Source organism: Pipra filicauda, unplaced genomic scaffold (assembly GCF_003945595.2).
Source record: "Pipra filicauda isolate LSUMZ 115617 unplaced genomic scaffold, ASM394559v2 scaffold36_size6622888_pilon, whole genome shotgun sequence".
Lineage (NCBI taxonomy): Eukaryota > Metazoa > Chordata > Aves > Passeriformes > Pipridae > Pipra > Pipra filicauda.
In genome coordinates this window covers 4,551,327-4,573,932 of record NW_024104498.1, presented here as the reverse complement: position 1 = coordinate 4,573,932, position 22,606 = coordinate 4,551,327, and the positions used below count along the sequence as shown (strand labels likewise).

General features: G+C 43.8%; 1 protein-coding gene across 4 annotated transcripts in view; it reads left to right on the top strand.

Moving 5' to 3' along the window:
- The window catches only part of TESK2 (testis associated actin remodelling kinase 2), a 106,544-nt gene that overhangs the window by 26,648 nt on the left and 57,290 nt on the right, over positions 1 to 22,606 (top strand). The window contains exons 1-2 of one of the 4 annotated variants that reach the window (XM_027747097.2): positions 5,211 to 5,390; positions 12,895 to 13,195. In XM_027747097.2, coding sequence (XP_027602898.1) covers positions 12,977 to 13,195 — 219 coding nt within the window. In that variant the 5' untranslated portion in view covers positions 5,211 to 5,390; positions 12,895 to 12,976. Of the gene's footprint in view, positions 1 to 5,210; positions 5,391 to 5,441; positions 5,548 to 9,026; positions 9,093 to 12,894; positions 13,196 to 22,606 lie in introns of those variants that run through there. The other 3 variants (XM_027747094.2, XM_039384706.1, XM_039384705.1) reach the window with 3 other exon arrangements.

Genomic DNA, 22,606 nt, shown 5'->3' with positions numbered 1-22,606 from the left:
ATTGAGTGAGTCATTCCTCCCTCCCAAAGCTGAAACATTAAACCAGTTTTTTTACGACAGGCAAATTAAATCCCACAAGTCAGAGCCAAGAAAAGAGAATTTATCAAAGAGCAGAATATGCCACTGAGGGACTTGCAGGCAGACAGAGGGAGCATTTGCTCAGCAGCCTGGGCTATTACATCTCCTCCATCTCTCCTCCAATGTGAAGAGTGCTGCCGTTCATCTATTTTTAATAACAATGACGCAGGCAGTGCACTTGACTTCAAGGCTGGGAGTTCATCTTCTTTCTCCTTCTCATCAGTCCTGACTCATCTTCCTTTCCAAGAGCTGTCCACAGCTTTGTAACCCAGTGAAGGAAGAAAGGAAGAACAAAACTGGAAAAAAAAAAAGTAGATCAGACAGCAAAGCATCAGAGTCGGAGAACCATTCTGGGAGAGGGATAAAAGACATTGTGACTTCACTGGCTCAGGGAGCCAGGAAAAATTCAGGGTCTGGGAGACCTGAATGTATCTGGGGACAGGCTGGTTGGAGAGTGTGATCTCTCAGACAGCCAAGCAGGGATCCAGTAACATCTGGATGGCTTGTAGGTCTTGAAGCTCTTGCAGAAGGGGCTGGAGGAAGCAGGGGCAGCGCTGAGGGTGCCTAAGCCTGGGGTGGCTGGGAAGGACAAGCTGAAGAGCTCTGTGGTGGCAGAGGTCTCCGATTTCAGTGCACAAAAGGGCTCTGCACTGTTGTAACTGCAGAGATAAGGACAAGCAAGTGTGAGGAGTGTAACCAGAGGAGCACAGGCTGCTGTGCAGCCTGAGGAGACAAAAAGCTGTGCTTTCATCCCAGAGAGGAGTTAGCTTAGCTGGGGAGTGAGGACAGGCAATGCAGGAACCCTTTTGGACCTTGGCATGGGGCAGGAGAGGTGGGACTGATGACCCAAGGGCTGGAACATGGTCTGAGGGGCTCTCCCCAGGGATGAAGCTACCCATGCACAGTGACACAGGGTCGGTGCTGGCTTATCCTCCCGGTGCTTGCACAGCCTCATGGCTGGGAGCATCTCAGAGCAGGCTGGAGCAAGCCAGCCAGCTCTGTGCCACTCCATGCCCATGGGAGCACCAGGAGCTTGGCCAGAGCCATGCCACAGCACTGTTTCAGGGTGGACAGGGTCTGAATTGAAGGCAAGGCAGCAGATGGTCATGATGAGCAGGCAGGGGAGCACAAGGCTGCGGCACCGGTCCCAGCACAGCAGCTGCCAATTTGGGCATATCCATCTGCCCCAGAACAAGCCCTCTCTGGTTGCCAAGGCAGGGTGTCTGGTGCCGTGCCAGCCTCCTGCCTGGGCTCTGCCCAGTCTCCTGGAAGAGGAATGTGGAAGATGCTCTGACATTCCCATGGTTGCCAAGGTCCCCTGTGGATGTGTGTGGCGCTGTGTTTGGACTGACATGGCAACATGGCTGTGAGCACAAGGACGTGCTGGGGGTGAGACAGAATTGTTAACCCAGTTCTTCATCAGCAGGCAGGTACATCTTTGTCCAGAGAACAGTGTGCAGGCAGCCCCTGTGGAGCCCTCCTCGCTGCCAGGAGCATGGGCATGACATGACAAGGAGCAAGGGGTCCAAGCACAGCCCCCACTGTGTCTTCCCCTGCTCAGAGTGGTGGGAAATGCCCTCTCACCTGTGAGCAAACCTCTCCCTGTTCTGCACAGGCCACCTGCAAGGCTGGCTGAGAGAGGCACAGGTGGGAGGTTGTACCTTCCTCCACAGGGGAACCCATTATGATGCTTTTCAAAATCTAGGGTATTTGGTGCTTGACTGAAAGCCTAAAGGGATCATTTTTCATGGCTGTTCTGTTAAATGTCCATCTCGGACAGAGGCTAGAGAAGGGACTACGTAGGCATTAGACCAGGGTAGATTCCTTGTATTCCCCCTGGGACCCTCCCCTCTGTCTCCCATGACTTCAGATCTCCACTGGGGTAAATCAGAGCAGAATTTGATCAATCCTATATAGAGATGTTTTTCCTTGACAAGTTTCATTACATAAAGAATTTAATGGGTTAAATGACTAAAATGCCCAATGTCATCACAGCACTGTGAGATCAAACCACTGTCTTGGTCCCTTGGGAGGGGAGGGAGACAGTCCCTGTTGCGTGGCACTTATTTAATTTTGGAGCCCACAGAACCTCTGTGTTGGGGAAATCACCTGCTCTGATCAGAGGAAGCAAATTTTCCTGGATACATTACAGCAGCTTTCTCCTTGGGAAGGAGAAATCTCCCAAACTTCTCTCCTCCGGGGCATTTCCAAAACCCAGAGGAAGGGAATTCCCCCTCCTGCCAGCTCTCACCCAACTTGTCTCATGTCTATTTTTATTGCCGACCGTGGGTGAACCCTCCCGTGCTCTTTTGCCAAACCGGTTACATTTAAAAAGCCAAAGTGATCTGTCTGGGGGAGAGAGTCAGTCTGAGAGCAGAGAGGAGCAAACCACAAGCCACAGAGCTCCTTTTTGGGGTGGCTGACTTTGCATGGGGCAGCCTGGAGGCATCTGGGGCAGAGGGGAAAACCCGCCGTGAGCGCAGCTTCCCGTGGCATTTATGGGCTGCGCGACCCTTCTGGGATGCGGGGAGAGATCGTTCACCAAGTGACATCTGCGAGAGTTTGGCTTTGATGAGTCCCTTTGATGAGTCTTCTGATGGGGATGTTCATTTTCCTCTCTCCGGGAAACAGAGGAAGGCTCCAAAAGCCACTCTTTGCACATTTGGAGTCTGCAGATTTGCCCCGGTGCTTCTCCCAGCTGCCAGGGGGGACGGGGACTTTCCGGGGCGAAGTTCTGCTGTGACTGTGTGCACACACCCCGGCAAAACTGTGTTTTTCTGCTTTCAAAACGTGGGATTTGCCGTTGAGATAAAGCCATGGGAGGGGTCACAAGATGATCTTATTTTCCTCTCAAAACAGGGCTCATTGATGACACACGTTATAGGGCCTCGTGCAGTGTTACATGAAACACAGCGTGGGTGTTCCCAATTGAGATTCAACTTTACTGAATCACTCTGGAATATTTTATTGATGTTACTTTGCACCAGCCCACGGGATGAGTGCTTATTCCTGGGTATTAGCAGTAAGGCATTTGCAGGCCAAAAGCAGGGATAACACATATCTTTTTTTTGGGAAAGCAGAAATGAGGTAAAATTTATTATGGGGAACAAGGGAAACAATTCATTTGCCTTAGTGCTGGGATCAGCTCCTAAAAAGAGAAGTAATAAAAAGCTACCACCAGATGTCATCTTGAAGCCAACTAATGGCTCCCAAACCAGCAGGGACGGGGATACCCAAGGAATAGGGAGATTAATGGAGGAGGCACTGGGTTTTTTAGCAGGGCACAAGGCCACAGGGATCACTGCACCCTGACAGAGTGAAGGACCACGGAGTTGTTCCAGAGCTGGCTTTGTAAAATATTTTCTACTTGCTTAGATAAATCCCAGCAAAACGTAAAGCATTGAAATTTAACTTTAAAAACGTAAGTGGTAAAAAAAGAATCTTGCTGAAAAGCCGCATTCTGGAGCTCAGGTCTGCTGGAGTGTCAGAGAGCAGAAGACGCTCACGGATCTGGGTAGTTCCATCTGCTTTGTCACTCATTAGAATATGATGGATACAATAATAATTTTTTAATGGCTTAATTACCAAAGCTTTGCTGAACCCTGTGGTGGAGCTGTCATTAGAACAGATGTTTGCATGTGGTTGATATTTAACATTTGGGAGTGTGGGAAAATTTCCTGTGAAGGAAATCCAGAAGGAAATTAAGAAAACAAGACTTCCCCCCCCCGCACAAAGTACTTTTAATCTGTTACCTGTGCAGAAATGATTATATTTTTTGTAGTTAAATATACAGAGAAAGTTTCACAGGTTTGGTTGAAATTCCAAGGCTAAATTTAATTAAGACACCGAAGAGTAGAGATTTTAATCCATCTGTAAGAATAAATCTCTATTCAGTATTAGAGTTGGTGCTAATGTTTCCAACATCCAACTCCCTCAAGCACGTTTTGGATCATGCTGAAAAGATTAGATGTAAAATTAATGGCAAACAATAATGAGAACATTTATTACTAATATGGCATGGGAAGGCTAGACGATCTGTTCTGGTCCAAGACCCTTTTTAGTTACAACTCTGCTTGTTTGAACTGTTTGGGATTTGGTTATTCCATCCAAGACTGTACAGCAACTGGACTTTGTTGAAGAGTTTCAGTAAAAATAGCTCAGCCTTTGCCAAAGATGAGGTCAGGGGAAAAAATCAGTCTCTCACCGATGTAAAACAAAACCAAAACTCCTTCACAGCGGTTTAAGGAGACGTTCGAGTCCTGCCGTGCTTTGGAAAGGAAAGGACGCTCGGAATTTGGCACTGCGTCCCAGAAAGAAAAAAGGTATCTTTTTCTATACCTGTTACAGGCTGCCTACACGTGGATAAGTGGTAATGTGAGAAATAACATTTCGTATGTGAACTATCCCATACCTATTTCAGCTTGGCAGCCGAACCCTCAGAGTATCTGAATGCACTAAGCAGGGACCGGAGGGACCGGGCGAGATGTGCTGTGATGACCGACACCAGGACCAGAACAAGGGCTGAACCCTGTGGGAAACTGCAGTGGGGGTTAATTAGCGGTAATAACAGCGGGGTTGCCGCCTCGGAGCCCCGCTGTGGTCACGGCGGGGCGGGGGTTGCCCGGCCGGGTGTGAGGGGCGAGAGGGGGACGGGCGGCGGGTCTGAGGGCTCCGAAAGGTCCGAACGCCCGGCCCGCTGACAGCCTCAGCCCCTGCTATAAACACACGGCGATTGGCTCTCCTGCCCGTCCGTCACCGCCCTCTGCGCTCTCCTACTGGCTGATTGCCTTATTTTTAACCCGCCCTCGGAGCCTGGCCAATGAGAGCGAGGCGCCCCTAGCAACGCCCCTCTCTTTCCTGCCACTGGCTCCCGCTCGTCTCTCGGGAGTTGTTGTGCCTCCTGTGGTTGGTCAGACCGCCTGTCCCTCAAGCGACAACGACCAATCGAAAAGGCGCACTCACGTGGACTACCTGCGAAACACTCCGCCCGCCTCCCCTTTTCCCATTGGTCGAGCGGCGCTGTCCATCACGCTTTACCCGGCGTCGATTGGCTGCGGGGGAGGGGCGGCTCGCGGCCGCGTCCCGCCCCCGCACGGTGGGCGGGGCCGCCCCGAAGGGGCGGAGCGGGGGCGGAGCCAGCGGTCGCGGCCCCGGGTCCCGCAGCCGGGCTGCCGCCTCACATGGGGCCCCCGCGCCGGCCGCAGCGGCGGGGCCGACCCGCGCCGGGGCGCTGAGGGGCCGCGGCCATGGGGGGGATGCGGCCATGAGAGCCCGCGCCGCCCGCGGGCCGTGCCGGCGCCGCCGCCGCTCAGGTAACGGGCGGCGCGGGGGCGGCGCGGGGCAGGTCCAGGCGGCGCGGGGGCGGTGAGGGCGGAGCGGGGCCGCTGCGGGGAAGGGGCTCCGTTCCGGCCGAGGGGTCCCGCCGCCACCCGCGCCGCGCTGAGGGGAGCGGGGCGTTCGGCAGAGCAGGTGCGCGGAGGGGCCGCGTCCGCCCCGGGGCAGAGGGTGAGGGCAGAGGCGGCTGCGGGAACAGCCGGGACCCGCTCCGGGGACAGGGGCTGCCCGCGCACCGGCCACGGGAGCGCTGCCCTGGGAATGGTCGCTTTGCCGGAGGTGTGAAGGCTGGGCTCGGGCTTTGCTGTTCAGGTGCTGCCCTGTAAGAATTAAACGCGTTAATGACAAGCTGGGGTGTTCGGTGTAAGTGCGCACATGAAGGGTGCTGTACAAATGCAGCTGGTCACTCCTGGTGTTGCGTTCCTTCGGGGGTGGGAACTGTATTCGCTTCGAGTCCGGGGGACTTTCCAGTTGGGTATTCTGATAAGTGGCGCCGTGGTAGCCGAAAGCTGCAATGTCGAGAGTGCTGAATTGAGTTTGTAGAGTACTGAGTTGAATTTTATTCAGTTTTGCACTTTACTGTTTGTCCCACTAAAAAGAGCTACAGCTGGTATTCTGGCTAGTTTATGAAAAGCTTTTGTGCTTCAACTGAGTTTTTTTTTTTAATAGAGATCAGAGTTCCAGCATATTTTATTGTCTGTAAAATCAAGAGACTTACAGTTCCATGGACTTAATTAGGCAGTGGAATTTACAACCTAAGATAAGATTTTTTTATGAGAAACTCCGATATGCCCTGTGGACCAGGCATAAACCTTTCCATTTAGTCATCATTTTTGGAAATTATTGTTGCATGCCAATAAAAATGTCATTTTCTGATCCTTGCAGTGTACAGCTGCAGACATGGCTGAGTAATTCCATTGTCCATTTTGGTTTGTCTTCATGTAAAGCTTGCATGCAAAACGAGCAGCTTGAACTGCAGGCAGAGAGGTGTGTTCCCTGTGCCTGGTGGCAAGTATGTGCTCTCCTATGTTTTCTGCTTGGAATTTTTTTGTGCCCTTTCATTAGGATGACCAGTAGGCAGTGGGAGCTGAGCAGGAGATGGGGACAGAGCAATCCTTGCTTCAGTGCTTAATATTTTTGTGACTGTGGAAGGACAGAGTTGCACCAAATGAGCTGTTTTGGTGATATAGGCCTCCTGTAACCTGTTTATACCCTCCAGTTCTAGATGTTTCCTTTTGCCATTGTAATTCTTTATGCAAATGCTTTCACAAATTCATGAAAGAAATGCAGGGCCAAAGGAGGGGACTGTTGCCTCTGTGTCTGCTGCAGAAAAGAATGAAGCTTGTGGTTCACTTGCATCATAGGTTCCCTTTCTGTATTCTTCCTGCAGCAGACAACCACGCATTTGCACAATGGCAAAGCTCTTTATTGTATCCTTGCAGCCTGGTATCGTGCAGCCTGGCACAAAAACAAGTGCTTTACTAGGCAAGATCAAAGAAGGTCAATGTTCATAAATTTTTTTTTTGAAGCCCTTTTCCTGCTTATTAGTTCCCCAACGTATTCATTTGAAGTTGTGTGTTTATCAGTAAGTCCATCTAATAATTGGCAGCTGTATCACACTGGCTCCATCTGTTGTCTGTTGCCAAGCCCTCTTTCTGACTTAGATTGTAAGCCTCTTTTCATATGATCCTGTCACTTTTTGTTAAGTTGAACACATTCCTGGTGGTGGCTAAGCCACTTTTTGGAATGACTGTCCTGACGGTTGCACTGGAGAACTGGAACAGCTTTGGCAACCAGGAGTGGGGTTAGTTGAGATAACGTTGCTTTTGAAGGCTGACCTTGTACACTCCGGGTCTGTGACTCTCAAACCATGTTTCCCATGGTACCCAGGGAGCTCCAGATTGATTTGTAAATACCTGCAGACTTCAATGCCTGCAATACCTTCGCAACAAGGGCTTTGGGAAGCCCTGTTCTCACTTCAAAAATGCGTAAATAAATTAGTGAAGAGTGTGTTACTGTTCTGTTTGTGCAGCCTGTACCTGAAGTAAACAAGGTCCTGGGTGTTTCACCCTAAGGTGGAACCAATAACACAGACTGGTGTTTGCTTTTAGCTGGAAAATACAAATACTGACTGCCTCGTGCAATGGTGCATAAATGTGAGATTGTGTCTAAGAAAGGTCAGTCAGGTATGAAATTCAGCCTGCTTACTTTGTCTTCATCCCTCTTTCAGGCATTAACATTCCCTTTCCTTGCCTTTGCTGTGCTGGATTGTCTCCCTGGCTGCATTGGAACAACAGAAAATTGCTTCCCGTCTCCTGTGAACCCCCCAGTGCTAAGAGAGCTGAGCCCTCGGTCAGACCTGAGCAGAGAGGCTGAGGGGGAAATTCCTGGATTATTGAGATGTCACAATACCTGTCGGTATTAGAAGGCTTTGATTCCTTTTGTTTTTGTTAAGAGCTCAGCAAATGTCAGCCTGCTGACACCTGGAAGGCATGAGCAGCTTCTCAGTGTCTTTACTGAGCTCTGTTTTGTTAAGCAAACGTAATATATTAAAATTATCCATTTGAAGCGGCAGCTGTGTCTTGTAGATGATCTACTTGAGTGATTATTTAACTCTAAGGATGCTCTGTAACTAGGCTACAGCCTGTCTGCGCTGTGGATTGGAGTGACTAAAACCAGGCTGGGGGAGGAATGGATTGTTGCAAGGTCCTTCTGTAGGGGTTTACTTTTGTATTATAATTGGACCCTAGAAAACGTCGGCACTTACACTGTGGGCATAAGGATCAAGTGGGTTTCTGTTTGTTTGTGAGTTTTTAATATTCTCCCCTCAGTTATATTTGCCTTCTAAATATGCCTATGCCAGAATTTATGCCTATGCCTGATGAAAATATTTCTGAACCTACAACCTTGGCCCGGAGTCCTGAGCTCTGCAGTAAGTTAATGGCTAGTCTCTCTTACTCGTTTCAAACTTGGCTACAGTCACAAAATAAATGACCTGTTTGTTTCAGCTCAGCCTCGTGTGGAGGTTTGTTTGCATTATAAAACCATGATGCAGTTCAGCAGACTTCCAGTTTCTGGAGTGGTGTAGTAGGGCTAATGCAGGTCTCTTCTGAGGAATGCCAGCCCTAATTCATGGGAAGTTTATGCTCTGACAGTACTGGCTAGGGCTAGGAATTATCCTGAACAGGGGAGATGAAATTAAAGCAAAATGTTACTTAAGTGGAAATAGAAAGTATTGGGATTTTCCTGTTTGAGTGTGATGTTGTAACTAAGACTATAGAGTGAACCCAAAGACTTGTCCTGTAAAGTAGTCAAAGAAGGCTGCAGGTTCAGGGTGAGCTGGGCCAAAAATGGTGCAAGCTCTGGTACTTGTAGCTCCCTCAACTGTAAATATTTGATGTTGTCTTTCTCCCAAGGACAAGTAGCTAAGTTATGGACAAACCAAGGAACTTTTCCTCTGCTGGGGAAGAAGGTGACAGCAGTTGAGAACAAAATTGTTGAGTGCCTGGTTCTCTTCACCTGTTTGGTTTGATTTCTTGTGTTTCATTTTCAAACTTTTTTTTTCCCCTTGTTTTTATTTTTCTTTTCTCCAGGCTGATGAGCTCACAGTCAATTCAGTTTTCGGAAGATTTTGTTCTTCTCGTTTTTTAAAGCCCTTCTGAAGTTTGCACAGGACTACGGTGAAGTCTTCCTGCCCCCGTGTTGTTATTTTGTTCAGTGACACTTGCCAGTGTAATTCCTTTAATTCCTTCGTGTTTTTGTAGTGCTGGCTGTTGAAGCTACGTCAGACTACGAGTTTAAATAGTTAACTTTTGGCAAGTGACTTTTGTCAAAGCTTTGGCATCTTGTTCTTCAGAAAACCTTTTCAAATTAATAACATGCGTCCAGCAGATTTATTGCTCTCCAGGCCGAGTGCCCAGCGACAGCCTTCTGTGTCTAAAAATGGTTGTTGTTGTTGTTAAGGCCATCTTTTAGGAAATTGGGAGTTTGACATTTGAGTGCAAATATGCACATATTTATACAGATACTGGGGACAGAAAACCGCTTAGTAATGACTTGAAGTATTTTTTGGAGCGATCTTGTTTTGTACCCTGAGGCATTAAAGGGATGCTGCTTAAAGTTGAGGAGCCTTAGCCATTTTTATGTCTGTGAAGTGTAAAATGTTAAGTACTGGCTAATATATGCTACCTGTTAGTTTGACACTGATGCTGAGGGTATAAAGTGATGTGATGTTGTGGGATTTCCATCTTTAAATAATTGCATGTTTAGGCATTGGTTTCAAGAGGCAGACCTCTAATTATCCAAATTAATGCTGATAGTAGCTGTATTTATAGTAATTTCTACATTAAAAAAAATCAGTGTGTTCATGCAGCAAAGAAACCGATCTTATTATAATATTAATATGGATTTTTTTTTTCCTTCAAAGTGTGTTTTGGTCAGACAAGAAATTAAAACGTGACAAGGCCTAAAACATGCTGCAATTTTGCTTTTCAGTACTATAAGAAATGCCTGAATAGGGCAGATACACATTCTGAGAGGTGTATTTCTGAATTATTTTTGTCTTGGCGGAGTGGGGTGCACTTTTCTTGCGTAAGGACGTCAGAAAAATTGTTCTGAAGGCTGAGAATTTATTGGGAAATGTTTTTTACAGTGGTTAGTGTCTTTTTATTTTTTTAACTGCCTATGGAGAACAGCTTAAGAGTTTTTATGCTGAACCTTAGTGTGAAAAAATCCCACCCAACAACCTTTTAGTCGGTTGCAGGACAGTCAGGATAATCTTGGATTCTATTCAGTGCACTTTAATTAACCATACAAGGTAGTAAATTAAAGTACCTCAGACTGACTTGACAGTCAATTAAACCTTGGCTGATTTCATTGAGAATGTGATCATTAGTGTAATTGGCCAAAATGACAGGAGGCCCACTTGGAATTGTACCCACTTGAAATTTTCCTCTAATTCCGTGTGTGCAATCCTGGGCAGGGTAATAGGCAAATGGAGCTCTCTCCTAATAATTTCCAAGAATTTCATGTAGCTCTCTGGAAATAAGGCAAACTCTAGCAGAAAAAAAATGAAGGAATGGATTACTTGGGAATCCAGATGGCAAAACCTTTTGGTATTTATATTGTGTGAAGTACTTTGAATCTCTTCTTTCACTGTGGGATTTATATAGAGTTTTGCAAAGTTCACCATGTGATTTCAGCCAAAAGGATGTGTATGTGCCAGGGAGATTTTTTTTGTTTGTTAAATAGATTGAGAAACTATGTTGAGACTATCTTATGTTAATGGTATCTGGATACTTGAGAGAGTGAGGCTTTTCCTCCTATTTAATATCACTTATCTAACTTGGTATCTTCTTTCTAGTAAAGGCAACATCATTCTTCTCTGTTTTCTTTTTGCATACATCTTGCTTTGCCTGAGAACTTAAACTTCCAGTCTTTAGTTGAGCATTTCTGGGGGCAAATACTCGATCCCTTACATGGAAAATGTCTAGTGCATGTGGGTGCTACTCTGATGGAAATAAGTTCTAAAAAATTGTTTCTTCAATTACAGCAGGTTTTCTGGTCAGTCTCCAAAGGTACTTGCATCTTAAATTAATTGGTAATACCATGGTTTCCTCTGTCTGTCCCCCAGCCACAGACAGTTCTTTTTTTATCCCCTTGAAAAGTAACCAAATGATAGTTTGTCCCTTTCAAATCAAAAGGAATTATTTAAGCATGCCTTGGAAATTCCTAGGCATCTTGTCTATAGCTGAGGAAGTTGTCTGGGTTATTTTTCTCAGCCGAGGAGACGTAACAGGTTTTATCATCCGGTGGTGCTTCTGTGCCTTTTCCAGACCGTCAGGGCTCCTGGGGCAGGAATACAGGGTCAGAAACTGGGTCCTGCCCTGCTGTGTGGCAGTACTCAAAAGTGCAGTAAGCTCAGGCATGTGGGAGTCTGCATTCAAAATTCTGTAGGAATACCATGAAGTGGGATTTGATAGAGATTCAATTTTCATAATCAGGCCCTGGTAAGACCCTCTTATACCCACCGACATCCATTTAGAGAGGTGTTAAGATGTTTGAAATGAACACCCTTCTTTTTTTGGAGGGGGAGACCTCAAGTTAGTTCCAGGCAGTTCAACAGAGCTGATTTCTGAAAGCAGGGAAGGACTGTGTGTTTGCCTGCTGCGTTGGCACAGAGCATCTCTAAAAGATAGACTGCCTACAAAACATGGGTGTAGCAGCACTGCTGTATATTCAGAGAACAGCTGGTGTGCCTGTTTTTGAGATGCTTTTCAAATTTAGTGTATTGTTCAGGTTCTGTACATCTGTGTAAATACAAGTGTAATTGCCTGCTCTGTGGTTATTTTGTCCATCTTTATTTATTTATGTATTTTATTGTTTCCTTATCCTCCCTCCAGTTTTTCATTCACCTTCAAAGGGAGGGGGGGGAGAGAAAGAGAAAAAATCTGTCCTCTTTGTGACTGTTCACTTTGTTCAGGCCTGTAGGGGCTCACCAAATTGCTGTAAATGAACAGTTAAGTTTGGAAAAGACAAATAACCTCCTAAGTTCAAGATTTAAAGGAAAAAAAAAAAGTAGGCCACCTGTCAAGTTTGCCAGTCCAGGCTGAATTTGATGGGCTCCAGAGTCATCCCGATTACTTCATCATCCTCTTAAAAAGAAAAACAAAATTGTTGGTTACCCTCCATTTTTTTTTTTCCTTTTCTCCTAGTTGGCAAATGTAGCTTGTTTCCTGTGTTTTCAGTTGAACTGAAATTAATATAGCTTTAATAAGTATGTTTGTGGGGAGAATTCTGGCAGTTTCTTCTAAGAATACCTTAGTTTTGTAGCAGGATTGTAGATATTTTTATAAATTCGGGGGCTAGGTCTTCAGTGGATATAAACTTGTATTCCTACCTGGTAAGGAATTGATCTTGGAACACTTACAAGTGGAGGCTTTAAAAACAAAGGTTTTGGTGCTTCATCTGATAATTTTTCTTATGTCAACTAAAAGCTGATCTATTTTTTTATAATTGGGGATCTTTTGTTCACTCCCGAAAGTGAAATTGTTTCTTGCAATAGCAGTAGATTGGTCACCAACTGCAGCTGAAGCAGAATAAAATGTTACATTTTGTGGGTTTCCTCCTGCTTAGTTGCTTGCTTTAGCAACCAGAACTTAAGTAAAAAAAAGAAAGGGTTGGGGGGAAGGGAATGAAAGTTGTTTGTTACCGGTTAAATTTTGAGTTGCAAACCTATTCATCTCAGAATAGGCAGAGCATAGTGTGTTTCTGTGAACCTAAAGGAAAAGTTCATTGGATTGCTGTCCTTACTGTTGATGTTGTGTGGTGGTTTTGGTGGTTTGTTTTTTCCCTTTGGTTTTTGTGCCCCTACTTGGATATCTTCTTTCTTGTTCCCTTAAACTGGTGCAAGCTTTGCTGGAATCCTGTCGGACTTATTAGACATGTTCACAGTAACAGTAATCTCAATTTCTTGTATTTTAGGATCCAGCAAGAGTAGAGAAGACAGCACATTACCTAAGATGTGAGAAGTCCTCCCACAGTGAAATAAACCCTTGTTTTCAAAATGGACCGAAGTAAGCGGAATTCAATCGCGGGATTTCCACCACGCCTGGAGCGCGCCGAAGACTTCGACGGTGGCACTGGAGAAGGGACTGCATCCCAGATAGGAAGAGTTAGTACCTCTTCATACAGAGCCCTGATAAGTGCCTTTTCCAGACTAACTCGTCTTGATGACTTCACATGTGAGAAAATTGGCTCTGGTTTCTTCTCTGAGGTGTTCAAGGTGTGTGTTTATTTTTTTTTTTCCCCTCTCTTCATGTTTTGATGAGGAGAATGTATGAGAGTGTCAGCTGAGGAGCTTTCCACCAAAGTCAACTGTTAGTCTTTGTATTTGCTTTACTCAGGATGAAGGAGCAGTGAAGAACTTTCATGTCCCAAACATTTCTTCTGTCGCTCTTCCAGCTGTTTTTTTGTCACTTATAATTTATTTGGGGAGTTACAGAGCTATTTGGGAGAAACAGAAAAAGCTAAAAACAATTGGTTTATTTTTTTTACCTCTGTCACGTATTTTTGCATTCATGTAGTGTATTAAACACTGGTAGCTATTGGTTCTGCTATATGTAAGTGTAAATGTGTTTAATTTAGATAGTTTATTGGTTTTGTGGGATGGTACTTTGGTAGTCTTTGCCTCACAACACTGGATTAGGGAGATTCATACATGGTTACTGAATTTGAAACCACTGAATTTATTGCACTGAAATTACAATACAATTAGCTGCTCTTCTGTTTCCTTTGCTGCTTGTTATGCCACACTTCTAACTCAGTCAGGGATTGAAGTAAATGGTATGAATGAGAAAATCTGATGTTGTCAGTGACTTGCTGCTATGAATGTGGGACACGGATAAGGTCTTTTTAAAGCAATTTGTCAAACTGTACAGGCACCCCCTGTTTTATAGTGCTGGTGGTGTTTCTGCTGCTCTGACTGTTCTGGTGAGGTTTATTGTAGAAGAACAGGACACTGAGTTGACTTCCAGGCTTTCAGGCATGGAAAAAGATAATTTGCCTCCTTGTCCTAGTCCCTGACTTTACATGAAGTTACCCTCCATGTTATTTCCCTTTCAGGGAAATGCCAGAAAACTTTATCTTACAGTATATTATTTGCATTCCATGACACTTCATGTCGTTTTTTCTTTAAGCTAAACCAAAAAACCTTTTATCCAGTTTTATTGCTGTAGATACCTGAATTAGAAAATGAAAATTATTTTAAAGTTGCTTTAATACCCAAAGGCATTCAGATCCCCATGCATGAATCTCCTCTTGTGTAAAGGCAAGTCACTCCACAGAAGTTTTTCTGTTTAGCTAGATAGATGAAATTTTATTTTTCACTAACACAAGTTTTCAGTTCTTTCAAATGGGTAGACATGAAGAATTTTGTTTGGGGTGTGTAGGAGACTCAATACAGATCATTTCTTTATAAAGCCAGCTTCTGTAACAATTGAAAACAAGGGCTTGCTTGGTAGTTGTTTGGGGCTTTTTTGTTTGTTTGGGGCTTTTTTGTTTGTTTGGGGCTTTTTTGTTTGTTTGGGGCTTTTTTGTTTGTTTGGGGCTTTTTTGTTTGTTTGGGGCTTTTTTGTTTGTTTGGGGCTTTTTTGTTTGTTTGGGGCTTTTTTGTTTGTTTGGGGCTTTTTTGTTTGTTTGGGGCTTTTTTGTTTGTTTGGGGCTTTTTTGTTTGTTTGGGGCTTTTTTGTTTGTTTGGGGCTTTTTTGTTTGTTTGGGGCTTTTTTGTTTGTTTGGGGCTTTTTTGTTTGTTTGGGGCTTTTTTGTTTGTTTGGGGCTTTTTTGTTTGTTTGGGGCTTTTTTGTTTGTTTGGGGCTTTTTTGTTTGTTTGGGGCTTTTTTGTTTGTTTGGGGCTTTTTTGTTTGTTTGGGGCTTTTCTTATTTCTCTCTTTGGAAAACTTTCTGTAATGCATTTTGTAGCAACTGGTTTTGTGTGCAGACATTTCTTAATGTTGAATGAACTGATTTTTAAAGTTCTGTGTGTCACTGGAATTCATCTTTACAGCTTTTATTGGTGAAGCTGCTGTGATGTGATGTGTATGGTAGACTTGGGTCATCCCTAAGTGACTAGGAAATAGCAGACTTTGGTTTATTTGTGTGAATTTCAGATTTTAGGGGTGTGTGTGGGGAAAGTGGCTAAAAGTAAAGGTAAATTTCCAACATTCATAGTAATTAATTAGTTAAGAACATCTTATTTGAAGAGAGGGCTTGTTTTAGTCAGGTAGTGGCATACAGAGGTAAAGAGCTGCTTGAGAATTTGTGTTGATTGAGAGAAGTCCCTGATATCCAGTTTATCTTTGTGTGCTTTCTTTAAAAACCTTGCCCTGCTGTTCCCCACTGCAGTGAGCTGAGCTAGGCACCCGTGGTGTCTGTCTGCACTCAGTGGCATTGCTCTGGGAGCAGTGGTGGTGGTGGTCTGAGTATCTGGTGCCTGTTTTCCCAGAAACAACCACAAGTCCTCCTGCAGGGAGACAAGGAGTGATAAAGCCTTTTCTTTCTCCTCAGTTTCGACCATTCTCTCTCCAGTGTTGGCCCAAAGGGGTGAGATGCATTATGACCTTATCGTAGATGCAGTTCCAAGCTCATTTAAGCAGATATCTGTTCTGGTGCTTTATCAGCCTGACCACCTCTGTCATTAATCCTGCTCTGCTGATGATCAGATTTCGTGCAAGAACCTTGATGTGCTTCCAGGAGGGAGAGCCTCGTGGTTTGACACAGTTACAGTTCAGTCTGATCTGCAGGCTCCCAGCTAAATGACTGAATTTGGGGAAAAATCCAGGCTAGTTCTAGGCTTAACTGTGTAGGTAACTTTCCAAGTGCAATGAAGTTTTCCCTTCAAATCAGCAAAGGTGTCTCAAAAACCCCCTCATGTCTCCAGAGGTTTTCAACAGCGTATTTGTCTGTTGTTTTGTGAGTATCATACATTGGGTTCACCCAAGTGATTTAGCAAAGAATGCTTGGCCAGTTTTGAGGGTTTGGGATTTTTGTTTTGCTGTGTAACTGACAATTGTTTCCCATGATTTCTTCCCCTCCATCCTTTTCTGTGGAAATTCCATTTAAAGCAGTGGGTAGAAGTTGCCTTCTCTTAAGTTGGGAATAGGAGGGTGTTACAGCTCAGGTGTTTATGTTAACGGTCATATGGGCCGTGAATGATCTCTTAGCATTTCTGGTGCACCTTTATTCATCAACAAATTAAACTTTGTGGTTATTCGGCACAGAGTATGCAACTGTCATTTCGATTTTGTTAGCCATCACTATAACACTTCAAATATAACACTTCAAATTCATGTTCACCTGAATACAAGGTATTACAGAAACTAGTTTAGAAAAGCTGAATTTTGTCAAAATATTAGCAATCTAGTTTGGAGCAGTTAATGAAATACTTGTTTAATAATGGGTGGGCAAAAGTGAATATAAGATGCATAAGACACAATGCAAAACAAATGCCTTCTAGATCCAGAATACTAAGCAGCTGAGTATGGGTGCCTCCAAAGAAATATTTTGAGACGAAAATCAGCCCTCCCGTTTCAGCATATTTACTGACAGCACCATGTGCTAGGCACTTGGTTTATGATCCCCTATAACTTGAGATCCTTTCTGGAGAACTTCTGGCTACACAGTTTTCCTGTTTTTACACTTGTGCAGCAGATTTTACCTTTTTTTGGTGTTGCCCCCCTTCAAGCATTTCTTAATTTTTCCAGGGGTTCCTTCAGTCTTGATAATCTTAGCAGTTTACCTGCGATCCACAAGCTACTCATTTGATTATGGTTTTACATCAGAGTATTTCCTTTCAGATCACATTTGTTTGGCTTATTTATGAAGATGTCTAGAGAGATGCATTGAAGCCATGTGAAAAACAAGATACAATGAATCTTCGTGATGATATGACGTGGAAATCCTTGAGAAGCAAATGCTGGAAATATGCCAGTGCTATTTGGTGATGTATGGGCTCCATGCATAGTGAAACTGGCACTGCCAGGGTGCAAGTTCAAGTACAGATACAAAGAGAGGGCATCATACTTTTGGATGACTTAATGAGGTGGGTGGTGGCTGCTAAAGGGTCAGTATCCTCAGGGTGTTCCTGCTCTTTGTGCTTGTGAGTCAAATAGAAGACCGTGACTCTTCTGTTTGAGTACTCTGGAATGATGGTCCTCAGTTCATTAGTCAGTTGTTAGACTTTATTCGTGTGGTCAAATTTATGTTCTCCGAGTTTCAAAAGTGCTGCCTGATCACGGAAGGTGTGCCTGTCCAAATATGGACCTTGTACCTGAGGCTGGGATCCTGTTTCTCGTATTTATTTAATGTCTTCGAGGTGCTTTAAAGATAAGCAGCATCCAGCTGTCTAATGTGAAAGGAGAAACGGGGCTGCTGTGGAGGTGTGCTTGGGAGTACTGTGAAGAACACACACACAGACACACATATATACATATATATATATATATATATATATACATATAGTGTTTTTATCAAGTACTTGTACCCAGGATAAAACCGGTAGTTCTGTTACTTCTAACGTACAAAACATAAATGATGCTGGATAGTGGCAGATTTATGGTACTGTGTCTCATGGGCACGTTGTCATGCTGGTGGGCTGGCTCTCTGGAACATCTTTGACTGTGGTAGATCTGAGAGATGTTACTGAGCTGGTTTTCCCAGGGTGACTCAGTGAGAGGTTTGGGGTTTTTTTGTACTTTATGACTTTTAGTGGTTGTAGTGGGTTGTGGTACCATCAGATGCCTTACAGAAGTCTGTGTATATTGCTATTTTAAAACAAGTAGGCATTTTGCTTAATTAATCTTATCACTTAAATTTAAAATTAATGTAAAGCAAGGAAGGGATGTTACAAGGAGTACTCCAGTCTCCTTAGCTAAGCCAGGCATAAGTATTTGTGATCTGTTCTTGGCAGCTACTTTTGGCTTGTACGTTATACTTACATTATATAAGATTCTACAACCTTCTTTGGTGTCTCCAGGCCATAATTTATTATTTTTAAGTGATCCTTTTATAGCTAGAACCTCCCAGTTTGAGTTGTTTCTACAGCTGGTCCTTCCTATTTGCTTATTGACTCTACTAGCAACTCATTACTGACTGAGGGTTCTGTTTTCCTGTGGCATTTAGTCATAAGAGTAAAATGTCTGTGAATGTGTGGAAGGAAGGAAGGAGATATTTGAGTAGTTATATAAATGAGCTTACATAGAAGGCAATGCCAGTTCAGATTCAAAGGAGGGGATGACTGCAAAAAGGAGATGGAAAAGGTGCAGAAAAAAAGGCAATAGAATGTTAATTCAAAGTGAGGGAGCTGCTGCTTGGTTTTCAGCCCATGCTCAGCAAATCCCACTGGAGAAGGTGTTGGAAACCAGTGTCTCAGAATTTGCAGACAGCGCTTTCCAGGACTGGAATCTTTATTAACTTGGGTTTTATCAGATAAACAGGCCCTGCAATATTTGAATTGTTGAAGTGTTTTAAGTCTAAGTGTGAATCTGTGCGTTGTTGCTGGTCTTTGCAGAATGGCCAAGATTAGAACTGGAACAGAGCTTCCTCCTGCAGGACAGGGCCTCAGCACTCTCCCAGGGCTCTACAAGGAGGTTTTTACTTTCTCCTCTGTGTGTGTCTGTTTGCTTCATAAATGGGATATCTGTCTTCAAGACTGTCAAGCCAGTACTTTCCCTGCTGAATTCTTTTAAGGAGGAAAGGGTTAATTGTCAGTATAAATCAAGGAGATTTCTGGGCATTTCAATTGGAGGCAAGCTTTTCTTAATCCTATCATACCCTTTTATTATTATTTCAAAACTCTCAGCATAAACTGACAACAGGAAGAAGTTCCTTTTTTCGTTAATACCAAACTAAGACATGAATTTGACTCTTAATACATCTCTGGCTTTTTCTTTCTAACAGTTTCATTTCTTTGTCATCAGACGTCAGGCCAACATTCCATTCTTCGAGGTGACATTAATATCCCCATAAAATAACCTAATTAGGCAGAAAGCTTGTGTAGGGGAAGATAGGAAGGCTAACTGTGTGTAGGGGATTTTCTTTAAAGGAACTGTTGTATATGAGATTTGGTATTGTTGGAACCATAGTTTGGTTAACACTGTGTGTGTATCATGTCCCCAGACTTATAATGCAGTAACAAGAGTTTTTCTCTTGTCATTAATACTATACTGGAGATAATAGCACTTTTTCTTTTTTCCTGGAAACTGGTTCTTCCCCGGTATGCATAATTGCTTTCTGCAAGTTTTGCTTACATTAAGCTTTGCCATTTTATTTTAGGCCTTCCTACCACACTGTACAGCTTTGTGTTTTATTTTGCTTTATAGATTTGTGGAGTTAAAAGCATAGGGTGGGAATAGGCTTCATGTCACCTTGCTCTTCAACCTTTTGTCCCAGGGCAAAAGGAACTTTTATCTGTCATTCTTTGTGGACAACTCCTTAACCTCTTCTTTAAAGCTGATAGTAGAGACTCCAACGGGAGATACCAACTCCCAGGTGTCTCTGAAGAATCAGTTTTATTGAGCAAGAGAGGAGTGTTTGCATCATAACCACACTGGACTGGAAAGCCTCCAACAATAGATTAGGTTGCTCTCATTTCCTGTGAAAACGATGTGCATGGATGTTCCCTTTACCTGCTTGAGCTGGAAGGGCAGAAGCTCTTTGCAAAGGGATGGTAAAAATCTACCAGGGAAGTGAGAAGGCATCTGGAAGATTTTCCTTCCATCATCTGTAAATGCTTTCCTCATACCTCCTCCATCTCCACAGTGGCAGAAGTCATCCTTGTAGGGTGGAAAAGGAGTAGGAAATGAATAAGTGGATCATCCTACGTATTGGTTATGCAGATCTAATATTTCATCTTGTGGGCATGGGGAATATGCTTTGTGACTGACAAGTGACACCCAGTTGACCAGGGCATATCTTCCCTCACCCAGGTGTGGGGCACTGTTCCTCTCTCTCAGTGGGGCAGAGCCATTGGAGTTGTCCCTGCCCTCCCTGTGAGATATGATGCCTGTTAGAAAGACAGTAAGTCTTCTTGTCCATGTGTGACTTTTAGTCGCATTTTTAGGCTGAAAATCTTTCCCTTTTGGCTAGTGGATGAAACTCTTTCAGCTTGCTCAAGATGACAGAAGTGAGATATTTGAGGCTTAGGGTCTCTTCTGTGAACTTAGTGTTAAAGCAAACTACTAATTGTTTGGGAATACAGTCACTCTGGGTATTATGTAAACTGGCCAAGAAGGATAGAATAATTCTGAAACTTCATTTCAAGCTCTAGAGCTGTATCAGCGAGGTGGTTCTAATCTGTCCTTCTACTCTGATTCTTGTCAGGAGTAGGAAGAAGCACCATTCTGGAACTGAGATGAGGCATAAATCCTGGGGGTGCTGGTCCTTTCTTAGTCAAAGTAGAAGTCTTGTGAGTTTGATTTGTCTCATACTGGTGTGTTAAGTATCAGCCTTTTGGAGCCCTTCTGCCAACTGCTAAGATGATTTGTATGGTAACCACTTAACCAGACAGTTGTCTTCCTCTTGCTAATGATTTTTTTGGTACTGAGGTGCCAAGTTGCTGTCATCCTAGTCCTTGTCACTTAATTAGCAAATGCTTTTATAGGGCATGGGCTGTGGGGAGAAGTAGTAATAAATAGGCCTTACTCCAACAGATCATTAATATAGGAATTAAAAACCTCATCCATGTCCCTATTCTTTATGGATTGCACCATTGGGGCAAAATACTTCCTCCCCTACTTAGGCAATTCTGAATTTTAATGATATTTGCAATCTGATTTGTAGGGCTACAATCCCCTACACAGCAGATTTGAGAATGCTTTGAAATACAAAGTGGAATGGAGTTCACATTTGTCTGAAACAAGTTCTGTTATTTATTTATTTATTTTCTGGCTAGGAGTCTAAAGATATACATGTTATAATCACCCTAAAACACCAGCTGAGGAAACACTGGGATTGACTCAAAAGCCATAACCAGGTAGCAGGTTTAATGAAAGCCTTTTGTAGTGGTGTTGAAAAATTTTAAGAAATTTCTGTAATACTTCTTCCTGTAGTGCTACTTGGTGTCACTACAAGTAAAATCTAGAACTATACTGAGTGAAGCAAATAAACGAATCAAAGTTCTTATACTATATTTCGCTTTCTCTGGTTGGGTCAGCCAGCTCCTCTGTTCAAAAAAGAAATATTTGGAAAGTGTGGCAGAACTACCCTTGAAAGTGAGGGATTTGTTTGTTTACTAAAAAGCCAGAACAAAAATCGCTGAAACAAATCTGATGCTAAAAGTTTCCTTTTTTTACTCAGTCAAAAAAAGGAACATAGTTTAATGTAAAATTGTCCATTTTGAAATGTATTTATCACCTGTTTGGAAACTTGGCCTCTCCCTAAGCCTCGCTGAACAACTGATATGTTTTGAATGTCCGAGATAAGTCTTTGTTGCCCTCACAACTAGAGAGAATGCTCACAAATTCTGTCAACAGTAAGACAGACACTCTGATACTGTAACAAGTGGGACCTTGCAATAGGAGATAACCCCCTGGTTGGATTTTGTGTTTAGTACAGTGACTGCTGTAGTTCAGAGTCCTTTGGGCCTTTGATTTTATTCAGGAGGAAAAGTTGTGCCAATCTGAGTATCATTGTGCAGTTTCCCAGGGGCAAAGCAGGTGGCAAGATTCCCTTGGCACTGAAATGTTTGTGTGCTTTTTGTCTTGTTTTCCATCATAATTTCTCAAGCACAGTTAAATGAGATCTGTTTAGTTTTCTGTTCTGGGTGGAGATGTGCTGGGTTGGCAGCTCTGGGATTTTCTGCGTTTTGCCAGCTGGCAAACATGCCCATTTGTGTAAGCTCATTCATAGCTGATACTGAGAGACAGGTGCTGATTTACTGTTCTTCAAATAACTGGGCTGGCCTAAGTCCAGTATTAACATGACTGTGCCTAGAGAACAGGAGTGCATCACTTAAAATCGTTGTGAGACACCTCTGAGACACCCCTCTGAACACATATTTACTGGTATTGGCAGCAGGGGAAAGTTAAATGTATTTCAGTGATGGATTTCACTGCCTGTGCCTGGGGAGTGTTGGGATGTTAATACACACACATGCACAGATGTTACTGTGTTACATGAAATCTAAAAATGAGAACTGCAAATTATTATCGATGGCACTAATAGAAAAGAGATGTTTACAGTCTCAGATCCATGGGGAATGCTTCCTCATAACCCCTTAATAACCATTGGTAATGATTAGAGAAAGGAACTCCAACTGTATGTTAGGGCTTCTGTTTGCTGCAGTTGTTGGGATTCTGTATGCAAGACACCAGAGCATCCTGTTCCCAGTAGGATATGGCCAAGGCCATATCCAAATTCTAGGGACCTCTTCTCCTGTCCATGTGCTTCCTGTGTCTGGGAGCCAGCAGGGCTGTTGACTCTCCCTGTACTTGGCACGGCCTGGAAGTGCTCTGGGGTGGCCCCAGGGCCCTTCGTGCTGGGCAGAAGCCCTGCAAGGTGGGGGCCTTCTGTTTGATGGCCTTGTGGGATTAGGGGTTGAGGGGAGGAGAGAGCTGTGAAACATCCGCTGGAGTGATCGATCCCGAGACAGCCTGGCTTTGTTAACTAATCCACAGCTGACAGTGTGTCTAACACTGACTCA